The sequence below is a fragment of the Ranitomeya imitator genome, chromosome 4, assembly GCF_032444005.1.
Source record: "Ranitomeya imitator isolate aRanImi1 chromosome 4, aRanImi1.pri, whole genome shotgun sequence".
Taxonomy (NCBI): Eukaryota; Metazoa; Chordata; class Amphibia; order Anura; family Dendrobatidae; genus Ranitomeya; species Ranitomeya imitator.
In genome coordinates this window covers 348,094,533-348,109,341 of record NC_091285.1, presented here as the reverse complement: position 1 = coordinate 348,109,341, position 14,809 = coordinate 348,094,533, and the positions used below count along the sequence as shown (strand labels likewise).

At 45.5% G+C, this 14,809-nt stretch overlaps 1 protein-coding gene across 2 annotated transcripts in view; it reads left to right on the top strand.

Moving 5' to 3' along the window:
* The window catches only part of GTSE1 (G2 and S-phase expressed 1), a 42,931-nt gene that overhangs the window by 11,533 nt on the left and 16,589 nt on the right, over positions 1-14,809 (top strand). For both annotated transcript variants that reach the window (XM_069764992.1, XM_069764991.1), the window contains exons 3-4: positions 10,377-10,434; positions 10,540-11,191. In XM_069764992.1, the coding sequence (XP_069621093.1) occupies positions 10,377-10,434; positions 10,540-11,191 (710 nt within the window). The remainder of the gene's footprint in view (positions 1-10,376; positions 10,435-10,539; positions 11,192-14,809) is intronic.

Below are 14,809 nucleotides of genomic sequence, written 5' to 3'. Positions count from 1 at the left end.
TGCATCCAGGTACCACAAACATGCAACACTTCACACTCCAGGCCACCAGGGGGAGCTTTTGCTACTATTTACTAGGTCACTCCCCATATTGATATTTAACTGGTAGTCTGTAGGGAAAGTTAGTTAGTTGCTGGCTGAGCTCAGCTCAGTTAGTTCCAGACAGCCATCTGAGGAGGACAGAGGGTCCATGGAGCTTTGCATGCCCACAGAGATGCAGCTCCCAGAAAGAGACATTGAAGGCCGAATTGTTTGCAGTGAGCGTGCAGGAGAGGATACCAGAAGGGGACCAGCCCCGAGCAGGCTGCCTTCTTCTGAGGCGCAGAAACGCCGGTAGCCGGAACACTTAGGTTGTGAGGACCTCTACACCTTACATCAGAGACTGGCAGGACAGCTAATTCCACGTTACCTGTCCGCACCTATACCCAGGAGGCACGGTGACAACCCATAGAGCCGGGTCATCTAAGAGATCCTATAAACAGGCTCAAGTCACCAGTCATACGGGTTTTGTCCTATCCGGGGAACAGAGAGAGAGATAACATCAGTGAGGACCTTATGTGAAGCCATAGGCAGTAAGGGACTACACCACTACAGCGCAAAGGAAGGCTTTTATTTTCCACCTGGACTAGGGGACTCTGGACTTGCCTCCAAAACGGCTTGACCCTACCTGCTCTGTTGTCTGGTGCCCTGGACTGTGGATGCTGGAGTCTTCAGTAAAGGTAAAGAGACTGCAACCTTGTGTCCTCGTTCTTCACTGCACCTCTCACCATCCTACCATCTACACACCGGGAAGCCCTGGGGATACACTTCACCTGTGGGAAGGTATACCATCTACCTGCCATAACATCACCCCAGCGGACCCCTTAAAGCAGCGTCGGTCACCCTGACCTAATACCACAGGTGGCATCACGAACACAAACTTTATCCCTTTAAAGACCTTTCCCCTTTTATACGGATGTCCCAGGGCCACGGACCGGGTCAGCCACCGTGACATCCCCCTGTGAACACCGGACCCCGTACCGAGTAACCCACGGCCCTGGCGGGCGACTCACATACCCTTAGTAACGTGTGCACATACCCATCGTCTCGTGACTTGTTCTGGAGATGCTTATTCTGTTCTTGAGGTGCTTTTATTTTCCATAGGTCCATGTATTGTGTAAATGGGTTATGCAGGATTGCAGACCCTGTTGGCAGTAAGCATGTAGACTTTTTTTTTGCTGAGAGCGGAGTCTTTTTTTTTTTTTTAATAAATGAACCCAATCTGCTGATTTCTCCAAGGCCCCATTCACACATCAATTTATCAGAAGAAATAAAAAAAACTATGCAATAAACAGACCAATTTTTAATCCATTTGCTGGGTCAGTTTTCATCTGGTTTTACTATCCATGTGCAATTACATTTAAAGGGAACCTGTCACCCCGAAAATCGCGGGTGAGGTAAGCCCACCGGCATCAGGGGCTTATCTACAGCATTCTGTAATGCTGTAGATAAGCCCCCGATGTTACCTGAAAGAGGAGAAAAAGACGTTAGATTATACTCACCCAGGGGCGGTCCCGCTGCTGGTCAGGTCGGATGGGTGTCTCCGGTCCGCTGCGGCGCCTCCCATCTAAATTACAAGACGTCCTCTTCTGATCTTCAGCCACGGCTCCGGCGCAGGCGTACTTTGCTCTGCCCTGTTGAGGGCAGACAAAGTACTGCAGTGCGCAGGCGCCGGGCCTCTGACCTTTCCGGCGCCTGCGCACTGCAGTACTATCCTCTGCCCTCAAGAGGGCAGAGCAAAGTACGCCTGCGCCGGAGCCGTGGCTGAAGATCAGAAGAGGACGTCTTGTAATGAAAATGGGAGGCGCCGCAGCGGACCGGAGACACCTATCCGACCTGACCAGCAGCGGGACCGCCCCTGGGTGAGTATAATCTAACGTCTTTTTCTCCTCTTTCAGGTAAAGGTACCGTCACACTAAGCGACGCTGCAGCGATACCGACAACGATGTCGCTGTTTGGTCGCTGGAGAGCTGTCACACAGACAGCTCTCCAGCGACCAACGATCCCGAAGTCCCCGGGTAACCAGGGTAAACGCAGGGCCGCGCTTAGGCTACGTTCACATTAGCGTCATGCGACGCAGCGTCGCCGACGCAACGCACGACGCATCGGAAACGCACACAAAAACGCACCTTTTTTGACGCAAGCGTCGGACGGATGCGTCGTAAAACGCAGCGTTTTTGGTGCGTTTTTGGTGCGTTTTTACAAAAAACGCAGCGTTTTACGACGCATGCGTTGTCAAACACTGATTAGATCTTTACACACAATTTAGTGTCTAGACACTAGATAACACCACCAATGAATAGAAGAGGGTGGGTCTAGTGTCTAGACAATCGATAATGCCACCAATGGGTAGATGGGGGTGGGTATTAATGTAATAGTGGTATACATACCCCGGCATAGATTATTTCCAACCATAGAGCATCAAGATGGATCGTCCCATGGAGAGTATCTACCTCAATTTTCAGCTGGAATTAGCCCTTGCTATTGCTTATGCTATTGCCTGTCATGAACAGAGGAAAAGAGACAAACTACGGAGAAGGAGTCGTCGGCGTTTTTGGCTACACCCTATAGTGGAAGTCCGAGAGAGTCGTGGAGCCTACGATTGTCTGTTTGGCGAATTAAATGAGAACCAGGACAAATACTTTGAATACACCAGGATGTCAAAAGACAGCTTCCGATATCTGCTGCGTCTGGTGGAAGGAACCATTTCCAGGCAGGACACGCAGCTCCATAAATCGATTTCCCCTGAGGAACGTCTGCTGGTGACTCTACGGTACGTAATGGAATGTGAAGGATTTATATGTTCTTGCCATTTTTTAAAGTAACGTGTTTTTGTTTTGTGGGGTGGGGGGATTGTTATTAAAAATGAAAAATTATTTCATAACAATTTTATTAATTATATTTATTTATTTTTCTTCTTGTCAGTTTCTTGGCTACCGGAGAGACATTGAGATCACTGCATTTCCAGTTTCGGATTGGAGTCTCAACACTGTCGGGTATTATTGCCGACACATGCCGCGCATTGTGGGACAACCTCCGGGAGGAATTTTTACCCATCCCTACAAGAGAAATATGGCTTGCCAACGCCCAAAAATTTGAACAAGTGTGTTCTTTCCCTAACTGTATTGGAGCCGTGGATGGGAAGCACATTAGGATTACCAAGCCTTCAAGAAGTGGATCTCTTTTTTTTTTTTTTTAATTATAAAAAATACTTTTCCACCGTGCTGATGGCAATTGCAGGTGCGGACTGCAGGTTTCTCGCTGTGGACATTGGAGCGTTTGGTCGTGCAAATGATTCACGGACATTTAAGGAGTCTGATATGGGCCGAAGATTGTACAATAACAATTTTAATTTCCCCCATCCACGACCTCTTCCCAACACCGACGGCCCGGCCCTGCCATTTGTTGTTGTTGGTGATGAGGCTTTTCAAATGAGTGGCAACCTACTTAAACCGTACTCAAGTCGTGGGTTGGACCGCACCAAAACTATATTTAATTATAGACTGTCCAGGGCCAGAAGAACTGTGGAGTGCGCCTTTGGCATCTTGGTCTCCAAATGGCGTATCTTAGGATCCGCCATAAATTTGAAAATTGAAACAGTGGATGAGGTGGTGAAGGCGTGTGTGGTTCTCCACAATTTTATTATTGATAAAGAGAGAGTCAACGTGGAACTCGATGAACCCATACCAAATCCATTGCCTGATTATCAAGCTCATCCTCTGCGGACAACTGTGGAGATTGCTCATATGAGGGACCAATTTGCTGCATACTTTGTTTCTGATGTTGGCCGTGTTTCATGGCAAGATCAAATGGTTTAATTCTTCGTGTTATTATGATGTCATGTAAACACTGTGGAGTCCATGTCATTTAACCATACTATGTAAGGTTATTGTTAAAATGTCCCCTGATTGTATAATGCGTTGTGTTTTGAAATAAAGTTCTTGTGCCTTTCCGTTTTCACCAAACAAATCTCCCATACGTTTTTCCATAGTAATAGAATTGTAAAATCCAATTTTATTGAAAGTAATGTGTGTCACACAAACTTTGTTTGTTCCATAGTTTTGACGTCTAACATAATCGGCTCCCACCTTGTCAACCATTTTTAATCCTGCAGACTATTTGCATATGGAACCAGGCTTGACAAGGAGGGAGACGATCAGGTTTGCAAAACTCTACAGAGTTAACACTATTGTACTCAGGATGCTAGAATTCGTCCAGAGTCAAATAGTGGCGACACTGAACATTGCTTCCACCTCACCTGACCAATAATCTTAAGGTACATTAATAAAACTATTATCCAACGATACCGACCAGTGATACGACTGGACCGAGATCGTTGTTTAGTTGTCGCGTGGTTGCTGGAGAGCTGTCACACAGACAGCTCTCCAGCGACCAAAAAAGAGCAAGTCCCGTGTAATCTGGGTAATGTTATGAAGCGCTTTGCCACACTCACGATGTTTACCATTGTAAATGTAATTTTAAAAAATACAAAAAACCCTTACACTCCGGTGTGTGAAACATCCATCGCCGTCAACTTCCCGGTACTGTGCCAGCCCTAAAGCACAGCACAGCGTTTATTAAGTCAACGGTGTGCTCAGCTTTACGGGCGGGAATCAGTGTCAGTGCGGAAAGATGACGGCGAGGGACGTGGTAGACACCTTTTTATATTTGTGGGGTATTGTTCACTTTTTATTTGAGTGTTCAGTGCGCTAGTAACCCAATATTCCCTTGTTTAAAACAAAGACATCGCTGGATCGGTCTAAACTCGCCGATCCAACAATGACAGCGTCTGATCAGTTACCCAAAAAAAATTCCAAATCATTCGCTGACACCAAAAAACTCACAGCAGGGGCTCAATCGTTTTACAATTTCAGAAAAGATAACGTTGGTTACACACAAAAACCAACTTTATCTATACTGAAATCGTTGTGTGATGGTACATTGTAAACTTGACATATTGAGCAATGCTGTTTGTGTTTGTAACATCTGATAGTACACTGAGCGACAGCCCTATAAAACAATGAAAAAAACAAATTGATAAATATTGTCAGACATTGCACATCAGGTGTTACAAAGACAATAATTGTGTATACGGCGCAAGGTGTGATTTGGTGCAAACTTTATTTGAGACAATAAAAACTAATTTTTAAAAAAAAAAAAAAACTTTTATTTAGGGTACAAAAAAAGAAATTTGGGAAATGTTATTAGGGGTACCAACATCCGCAATTAAAGGGGATTGATATCCCACACTTTTTGGGGGTGTTGAGGAGACCGAGGAGGAGGACGAGGGGGAGGAAGCAGCATACTCTATGACACTAGACGGGATGCCGACATCAACCCAGGCAGTGGATGGTGGCGAGACTAGCAAAGCAGGAGGTGAGGGAGGAGGAGGGACGACCAGTGTCCTTGGCTGGCTACTCCGGCTCCGGGTAGACCCAGGCTGTGATGGTGTACTCCTTGTAGACCCAGGCTGGGTACTGGGTGTACTCCGTGTAGACCCAGCCTGGGTACTTGGTGTGCTCCGGGTCGACCCGGGGTGTTTTCTGGTGGTACTTTTGGGAGCAGCCATAGCCAAGGTCGTAGTACTTGTCGTCGTCGTCTTCTTCTTTTTCCTCCTCTCTCCCTCTGGGTGTGGGTCGGCTTCCCGTCTGTGTCCCCTTGAAGGCCTGTCAGGCTCTGAACTTTGGGGCTCTGTTCTGTGGTGGCGGTGGCCCTCGGCATGCGGAGCTCTGTGGTGGTGCTCTGCAGCAGGAGTCGGAGTCATGGCAGCCAGCGATGGTACTGCGGGCATATTTGTCGCTGACTGCATGACCCGAGCCTGCTGCAGAGCACTGACATATACATTGTTGCAGCCCTGCATGACCGAAATCTGGAGTTCCGGCGTAAGATGTTCAACCATGCCGTTGTGAATGGCATTAAAAAAATGTTTGGCCGGCCTCGAGAGATCCGTTTCGATGTTTTCAAGGCGCCGTTCGATATTGCACATTTTATCGCACAGCGCCTTGAAACCATTCTGAAATACGGTGCTCAGATGTAAAAATTCGGCCATGGGCGCCCTGTCCGAGGCCCGCTGACGCTGTCGGGAAGACCCAAAGGAAGGAGCGACAGAGGCCTCGGCCAGGGGAACATCTGATGGACCGGCTGCCGGTTCGCCAGATTGTGGTGGTGCAGACCTGCTCTCGCTGTGGGATGGCTGCGACTGTTCAGATGGCGCTTCACAAAGGACCGCTCCAGAGGGTCGGACAGCCTCGCGGGTGCTGCTGTGTGTTCTGTGAAAACATAAGGAAACCATTAGTATACTAAATATCACATTTCACATGCGTCATTAATTAACTTTACCGCCAGGTATCCATTGCCGCCATTAATATTAACCTATTTTTAATATTGACACTGCATATGCACCATCAATATTAAAAAAAAAAAAGGTATTTATTTAATTCACAATAGTCACCCATGGTTGTGGTTTGCAACGCCAGACAATTATGCTTACGTTGGAACTGCCATGACGTCACGGTCATGTGACCGAGACGTCATCACAGGTCCTGCGAGCTGAGCAACCATGGGAACATAACCTGCTTTGCAGTGGAATGTATGCCGTATCTATTATATTTTACTTTTTTGTGTATAAAAAATCGGGGATACACCGGGATAGCCACTATACTACTACACTATTAAATATTGGCTGGGCATGGCCAATCTACTATTTTTCTGTGTTCTGTATACTTCAGATTTCAGTGAAATTGCTAGTAAGTCAAGCTCAACATTGTAGTAATCCCAGAAGGCTCGGAGCACGGAGCCGCTGTGTCAAGTGTGAGAAGACCAGAAATGAATAAAAAATTCTAGGTCAACGAGGCGTGAAAAGTAAAAACAAAATACTTTATTCACTTCAATCAGAAGCAGAGGATGAAACATCTGCACAATACAATAAAAACACTATTTACGCGTTTCAGGTCTGATGTTCCCTGTCACCTGAAACGCGTAGATAGTGTCTATTGTATTGTGCTGATGTTTCATCCTCTGCTTATGATTGAAGAGGATAAAAGTATGTATTTTTTACGTTTCACGCCTCGGTGAACTTGCCTTTTTTTCTTCATTTCTATACTTTGTACTTGCCAAAATAAATGGCTGGGCAATAAGCTCCGCGGCTGGAATGTAGTATGTGAATATGCATGTTGTAAAAACTAGGTGTGTGCATAGGTACTATACTTACTCTCTGCTTTCAAGGACCGGTCGCAAGAAGTGCAGTATACGGTTATACTTGTACACCGGGGTCCTTGAAGCGGCAGCACCACTACGAGTCTGTCCCTCCTTTTTCAGGCCCCTCCTGAAGCGGTCCTTCATGGAGCGCCATCTGGTCTTCAATTGTTTAACTGTGTATAAATTGAAAAAATAAAAAAGGTTTTAGATAATATATTGAAAACGATTACGCAACCGTGTGCAATCCCAATAGAAGACATCACAGACGGTTGTGTAATCCTGGCATGATGGGTCACAGCAGCATTTTGGAAATACTTACGGAAACTAGCTTTCGCCTTGGGGGAAGCGCTGTCGAAGCCATCCCACAGCGATTGTGCCACCTCTTTCCACAGACGCCGCAATATGCCCTGGTCCGCGTGCCGGGGGTCACGGCTGTCCCACAACGGGCCCCGTGCTTCAATGGATGCCACCATCATGTCAATATTGAGTGGTTCATCCAGGGCCCGTTGTGAAACCTAGAAAAAATGGAAAATATTAATGTTTGAAAGATAAAAAAAATTGTCCCTACCTCCTCCACCGCCACCTACTACACACAACACCACAACCTCCCACCACCCCCCATAACCGCAAAAACAAAAAAATTAAACAAAAAAATGAATAGATTTGAAATAAATACTTACTCTCCGTCCTGCAGCCACAGCTTGGCCCCGTGGTCCCTGCTGCTGCTCCCTCTCTTACTCCTGGTTCTCCTCCTCACTTGAAGAAGCCTGCAAAATAGTTTACCAAAAAGTTGAGTGACCCATCTACAAATGACAGCGAATATAGTAAGCAATAGTAGATCATGTACTCACCGGACTCCTCAGCGGTGGGGTGTGGCTGGAATCGCTGCCGCTGGCCATGACAAATGCAATTCTGAAAAAAGAACAAAATAACATTGATCCTATGCTCCTATGCACAATCCAGCAATATATAAAAAAAAAAAAAAGTCATTTAAACCACAAAGAACATTGCACTCCAACTGAACTAACGCTGAGCAAACAACACTGCCACATTGATTAAATTAAAGAAACAATGGCAGAGACAACCCAATGGCAGAGTACAAAAGCCTAAAGATAAGAAAACTAATCTACAACAGACAGACCCTATGTAGTAATCCCAAAAGGTTTTTTTTTTAAAAAAAAGTACAGTATGCACGGAGCAACACAAAAAACACAATAGTTTTTTGAAAGTAAAAAATTAACAACCCCCAAAAATTAAGGGCAGAAACATTAATAACACACCATACTTTACAATAAAACCGACAGGGACGGAGACAATAAAAGGGCCATACAACGCCATACATCACAACCATAAACATACAACGATGTCTTTACACAACCACAGTGCTGAACATAATACACAACTTGCAATAAAAAATTAATAAATGTAATAAAAGGGCGCAGAATCATTCCATACTACCATACTTAACAATAAAACCGACAGGGCCGGAGACTATTAAACGCCATCATATAACGCAAGAAAACATCACAACTGAATACAAAAAACACCACCAAACCAAAAAATGGAAACGAAAAATCTATCCTGGAAAGAACAATAATCAAGGCCGGAGACAATGAAACGCCATCCTATACAACGCCATACATCACAACCAGACTAAAAATACCACAATATCTTTAACCACAGTGCAGAATATAATACACAACTTGCAAAAATAATTTAAAAAAACATGTAGAAAATGCACAGAATCATTCTATACTTACATCTCTGGACAGCGGATGAATAGTAGAAGTCGTCTGGTGTTCTGGTGTGATGCCTCTAGATGTTCTGGAGATGTGCCTCTGGTGTCTTGCCTCAAGATGCTGCAGCAGAAGTGACAAACAATCCAACATTTTCTTTATATATGGGGGATGTTTTTCTCACTGTCTAGACACTTTTTTGTTTCATTTTATCTAACGACGCATGCGTCGCACGACGCACGCACGACGCACACCCGCGACGCAAGTGCGTTGTCAATAGGTTTCAATGGGAAATTGTAACGCATTGACGATGCAAGTGCGACGCGCGCGTTTTTTGGACGCTACAAAAATGCAACATGGTAGCGTCTCCGACGCCACCCATGTGCGGTGAAACGACGCATGCGTTGTGCGTTTTACCGAAAACGCACGACAACGCAACGCATGCGTCCCCAATGATAAAGATAGGGGCGCATGACGCATGCGTTGTCGTGCGTCGGCGACGCTGCGTCGCATGACGCTAATGTGAACGTAGCCTTAGTAACCCGATGTTTACCCTGGTTACCGTTGTAAATGTAAAAAAACAAACACTACATACTTACATTCCCGGTGTCTGGTCATGTCCCTCGCCTTCAGCTTCCCGCACTGACTGAGCGCCGGCCGTAAAGTACAGCGGTGACGTCACCGCTGTGCTGTGCTTTACGGCTGGCCGGCGCTCACCAGTCAGTGCGGGAAGCTGACGGCGAGGGACCTGACCAGACACCGGAATGTAAGTATGTAGTTTTTTTTTTTTTTTACATTTACAACGGTAATCAGGGTAAACATCGGGTTACTGAGCGCGGCCCTGCGCTTAGTAACCCGATGTTTACCCTGGTTACCAGTGAAGACATCGCTGGATTGGCGTCACACACGCCGATTCAGCGATGTCTGCGGGAGATCCAGCGACTTTCCTCAGCGACAAACAATCTCCCAGCAGGGGCCTGATCGTTGGTCGCTGTCACACACACCGATTTCATTAACAATATTGTTGCTACGTCACAAAAAGCAACGATATCGTTAACGATATCGTTGTGTGACGGTACCTTAACATCGGGGGCTTATCTACAGCATTACAGAATGCTGTAGATAAGCCCCTGATGCCGGTGGGCTTACCTCACCCGCGATTTTCGGGGTGACAGGTTCCCTTTAAAGAAAAACCTATGGTTTCCCAAGCTTTTATGTGTAATTGATAAAATAACATCCCAAGGATGCAAGTTATATGGCTGTCCTCAAGGTGTGAGTGGGGTTGGAGTAGAATTTAAAGGCCTTTGTCCTCGCAATTCTTATAAAACCCCTCTGCCCAAATTCTACATTTTGTTTTGATGGTATACTTCATTTTTCTTAAATGCCTTCTGATCTTTCTGGTTTTAGATTTTACCCTGTTGACAGATGAAAAGTTTGATTTTGATATATCACTGTCTCCTACGAGGTAACGTGTCTCCGTCATTGAATATATCCTGAGATTCTGGTCATGTACTACATTCATACTTATGGTCCTTTTTTATTTTTTTTTTTATTTTTCTTGTTACAATAGTGTTAAAGAAGACAATGATGACGAAGTGTTCATTGGGCCTGTCGGGCATAAAGAGAAATGTGTTAGTGCTGTATTAAAGAGTCAGTCGTCTGAAGAGAGAGTCTCTCCTCTGAATACGGAGTCTGTGCTATGGAGTCCCCTGAGTGGGGATAAATTTGTTGAGATTTTTAAAGAAGCCCATTTACTTGCCCTCCAGCTGGAATCTTTTGTTAGTGATGACCCAAAGAAAGTGGAACCTCCACAGACCGTACCAAACCTAACCGTAGAGAAATTTGTTCAAGCGTCCAAGTCAAAACTGAACCTTTTTGATGAATTTAATGAGGTCCCTAAAACTCCAGTGGACATTAAAAGAGAGACTTATTGTATACAGGAAAGTCCATTCCACCAGCTTCCTCCCGCAGTTCAGCAAAGATTTACTGGATCTAACAAAAAGGCTGAAAATTCAGGGAGTGTGAAGACTCAGAATCTCACTAGTCCCTTGAATGTACCAAAACTGGTGAAGAGTCACGTGTCATCTCCACTGGCACTGAAAACTAAACCTCAGATAAAAAGTGGTGGTTTATTGGCAAGCAATGGTAAAAGTGTAAGCAAGCTACAACCGGTGAAGGCACCTGCTGTACACACGAAAAACAACCGCTTGGCTGTGGAGAAGGTAATTGCGCCAATACCTGTTCTCCATGTATGTGATTTGTATGTAGAGCACAATTCGGCTTTAATGTATAAGAAAAATAGATGTTCCCACAAGTCCACGTCAGGGCTTCATAAACGCAACATAGAATCCTTCATAAGGTGGTTGGTGTAGGACTCAGAAGAAAATCTGTGGGGTTTGTGTAGGGTTTCTGCCTCAGTTTTCAGACACTTTGGCTACCCACACACAACTGTGGGTCCCATGACCCAAACGAACAGCCTCACAGGCATATATGAGGCTTGGTTCAGGTCAGGAGTAAACACATTCTTATATGAACTGGAAATGCGGATGTATGAAGCTAACCTTACCCCTTTAATAGCCTGATGAAGGACTCTGCCCAAGTGTTACATGTTTGTGAATACTCAGTGATTCGGGAAATATCTTGATGTTTTATTTCCATCAAGTCTGGTATCTAGCTGTCATGAGCCACAGACCTTACATCCACAAGATGTGATTGTATCTGCTTTCTTGTACGAAAAAAGAAATACGAGTGTGAAGAGCTTGCAGGGGTCGTCACGAAGATAACCACTGTCCATATGCAGGGTCAGACTGGCCCACCGTAGAACTGGAGGATTCTCCGGTGGGCCCAGGCACTGACACCTGCTGGCATACTGGCCAGCAGCTGCCTAGGGCACCCACTGTTCCGGAGCCCCCAGCCAGTGGGCAGCTGCTATGGGGGACCACCGGTGCCAGCACAGCGGCAGGAAGCAGAAGCTGGCTAAAGCCTGTCACTGCTGCTAAAGAGAAATTAATATTCACTCTTCCCCACGCCCCCATGGGCGTGGAGAGGGGTGAATATTTATTTCACTTTAATATCGGGCAGTGTTTGCCGCAGTCTGCAGCAGGCGAACATGTCAGCCATGTTCTCAGTGATGCCCGCACTGCTCTCTGACTAACTGTTGAAGTCGCGAGCAGGCCCTCCTCCCAGCGTGTACGTCACTACTACTCTCTGCTTCGGCGCTCAGAGCTACTCGGAGAGCAGTGCGGGCGTCATTGATAACACGGCTGACATGTTCGGCCTCTGCAGACTGTGGTGCACGATTTGTACGTAACAGAGCGCTCTTGTGTCCTGCTGACTTTTTAGGTTACCGCTTTTCCCTGCAATGAACACGCAGGGAGAGTGGTGCAGCTCTTGATAAGGCTAACACTGGCTGTGCTGCGGCCAATCAGTGTTAGCTTTGTTTGTGTCCTCTTCTCCCCAGCTGTACAGCACAGCTCAGGTAATGAGCTGCTGTCATCTGTAAGGCACGCTCCCCTCCCCCACAGTGTAAGCAGCAGAGGGAGACAGAGGACTCACTGCTACAGTTGCAATGGTTGAACAAGGGCCCCCCTGCCAGCCTAAGGCTATGTGCACACGTTGCAGATTATTTGCGGTTTTTTTTAGCGTTTTTGCGCTATAAAAACGCTATAAAACCGCAAATCTGCATACATTAAGCACCCTATAATTTTTAATGAAATCCGCAATTTCTGTGCACATGATGTGCGTTTTTCCGCATGAAAAACGCATTGCGGAAAAATAATGAACCTGCTCATTAATTTTGCGTTTTTTTTTTCGCGGTTTTCCCACTGTCTAATGCATTGGGAAATGTCTGGGAAAAACCGCGCAAAAAATGCGCAAAAAAACGCATGCGGATTTCATGCGGATATCTGGCAGAAATGTCCGGATTTTCACAGGAATTTTCTGCATGAATTCCTGAACGTGTGCACATAGCCTTAAAGTGTAAATGGAGGGGCATTAGTCTGGGGTGATAGAGAGGGAGGGGCTAAGTTAGGGCTGAATGAGGGCTCCATTTCCTCATCTCTTCTGTCACTCATGACTGACTGCACCTCCTCCCTCTGTCCCCTGCCTTAGCCCTCTCCCACTATACAGCTCTAGAAAAAATTGAGACCACTGCACAGTTTTATAAAAATCAGCTTCTCTACATGTCTGCCAGCCATTCCATTCCAGTGTCAGTTGAATTCCAACCAGAGTACACCTCATTCTACTTACTGTGCTTCTGATTAGGTGATCACCTGATCCAAATCTTATTTAATGAAGGAAAGTATAAAAAACACTGCTGTGATGTTCTCAATCCTCTTGCAATAGGACAAGCTGGATGGCAAAACAAGTGCTAGTAATATCCCAAAAGTAATAGGTATGAAAAAATAACTTAACCATGCCAAAGGAGTTGAAAAGAAAAGTCTTGAGTGAGGTAAAGGGTGCAATTCTGGCTTTACTAGCAGAGGGACACAGTGAGCGTCATGTTGCCCCCATACTTAAAATTTCTAAGACAGCAGTCCATTATAACAAGGCCAAGCAGCAGTCATTGGGGACAACAAAGCTACAGACCGGCAGAGGGCGAAAACGACTGTTCACTGACAGGGATGACCGTCATCTTATTCGAATATTACTCAGCAACCGCAGGAGGACATCAAGTGACCTACAAAAAGAATGGCAAAAGGCAGCTGGAGTTAAGTGCACAGCTAGAACAGTTTGCCTCCTAGAGGCAGGACTCAAGTCATGTAAAGTTAGAAAAAAGCCTTTCATCAATGAGAAGCAAAGGAAAGCCAGGCTAAAGGTTGCCAAAGACCATAAGGATTCGACCATAGAGGACTGGAGTAAGGTAATCTTCTCTGTGTCTTATCAGCTTTGCCCAACACCTGGTCGTCTAATGGTTAGACGGAGACCTGGAGAGGCGTACAAGCCACAGTGTCTTGCGCCCGCTGTGAAATTTGGTGGAAGATCGGTGATGATCTGGGGATGCTTCAACAAGGCTGGAATTTGGCAGATTGTTCTTTGTGAAGGACATAGGAATCATGCCGCATACAAGGTTATCCTGGAAAAACAGTTGATTCTTTCTGCTCAGGCAATGTTCCCCAACTCTTGAGGACTGGTTTTTCCAGCAGGACAATGCCCCATGCCACACAGCTAGGTCAATCAAGGTGTGGATGAAATCAAATCCCTGTCGTGGCCAGCCCAATCTCCAGACTTGAACCCCCATGAAAACCTCTGGAATGTAATCAAGAGGATAATAGATAGCCACAAGCCATCAAACAAAAAAGAACTGCTTAAATGTTTGTACCAGGAGTGGCATAAGGTCACCCAAAAGCAGTGTGAAAGACTGGTGGAAAGCATGCCAAGACGCATGGAAGCTGTGATTAAAAATCATGGTTATTCCACAAAATATTGATTTCTGAACTCTTCCGGAGTTAAAATATTAGTATTGTTTCTAAATTATTATGAATTTGTTTTCTTTGCATTATTTGCAGTCTGCAAGCAATTCACTTTTTTTGTTATTTTGACCATTTCTAATTTTCAGAAAATACAAAATTTATTGCTTGGAACTTTGGAGATATGTTGTCAGTAGTTTATAGAATAAAAGAACAATTTATATTTCACTCAAAAATATACCGAGAAAGATCAGACAAACTGAACATTTTGCAGTGGTCTCTTAATTTTTGCCAGAGCTGCATGACCCCTAACTGAGCCCTCTTCCACTATATGACCTCTGACTGTGTCCCCTTCCCCTGTATCATGCCTGACTGTGCCACTCCCTCTGCATCACGCCTGACTGAGACTCTCACCCCCTTTATCATCCCTGA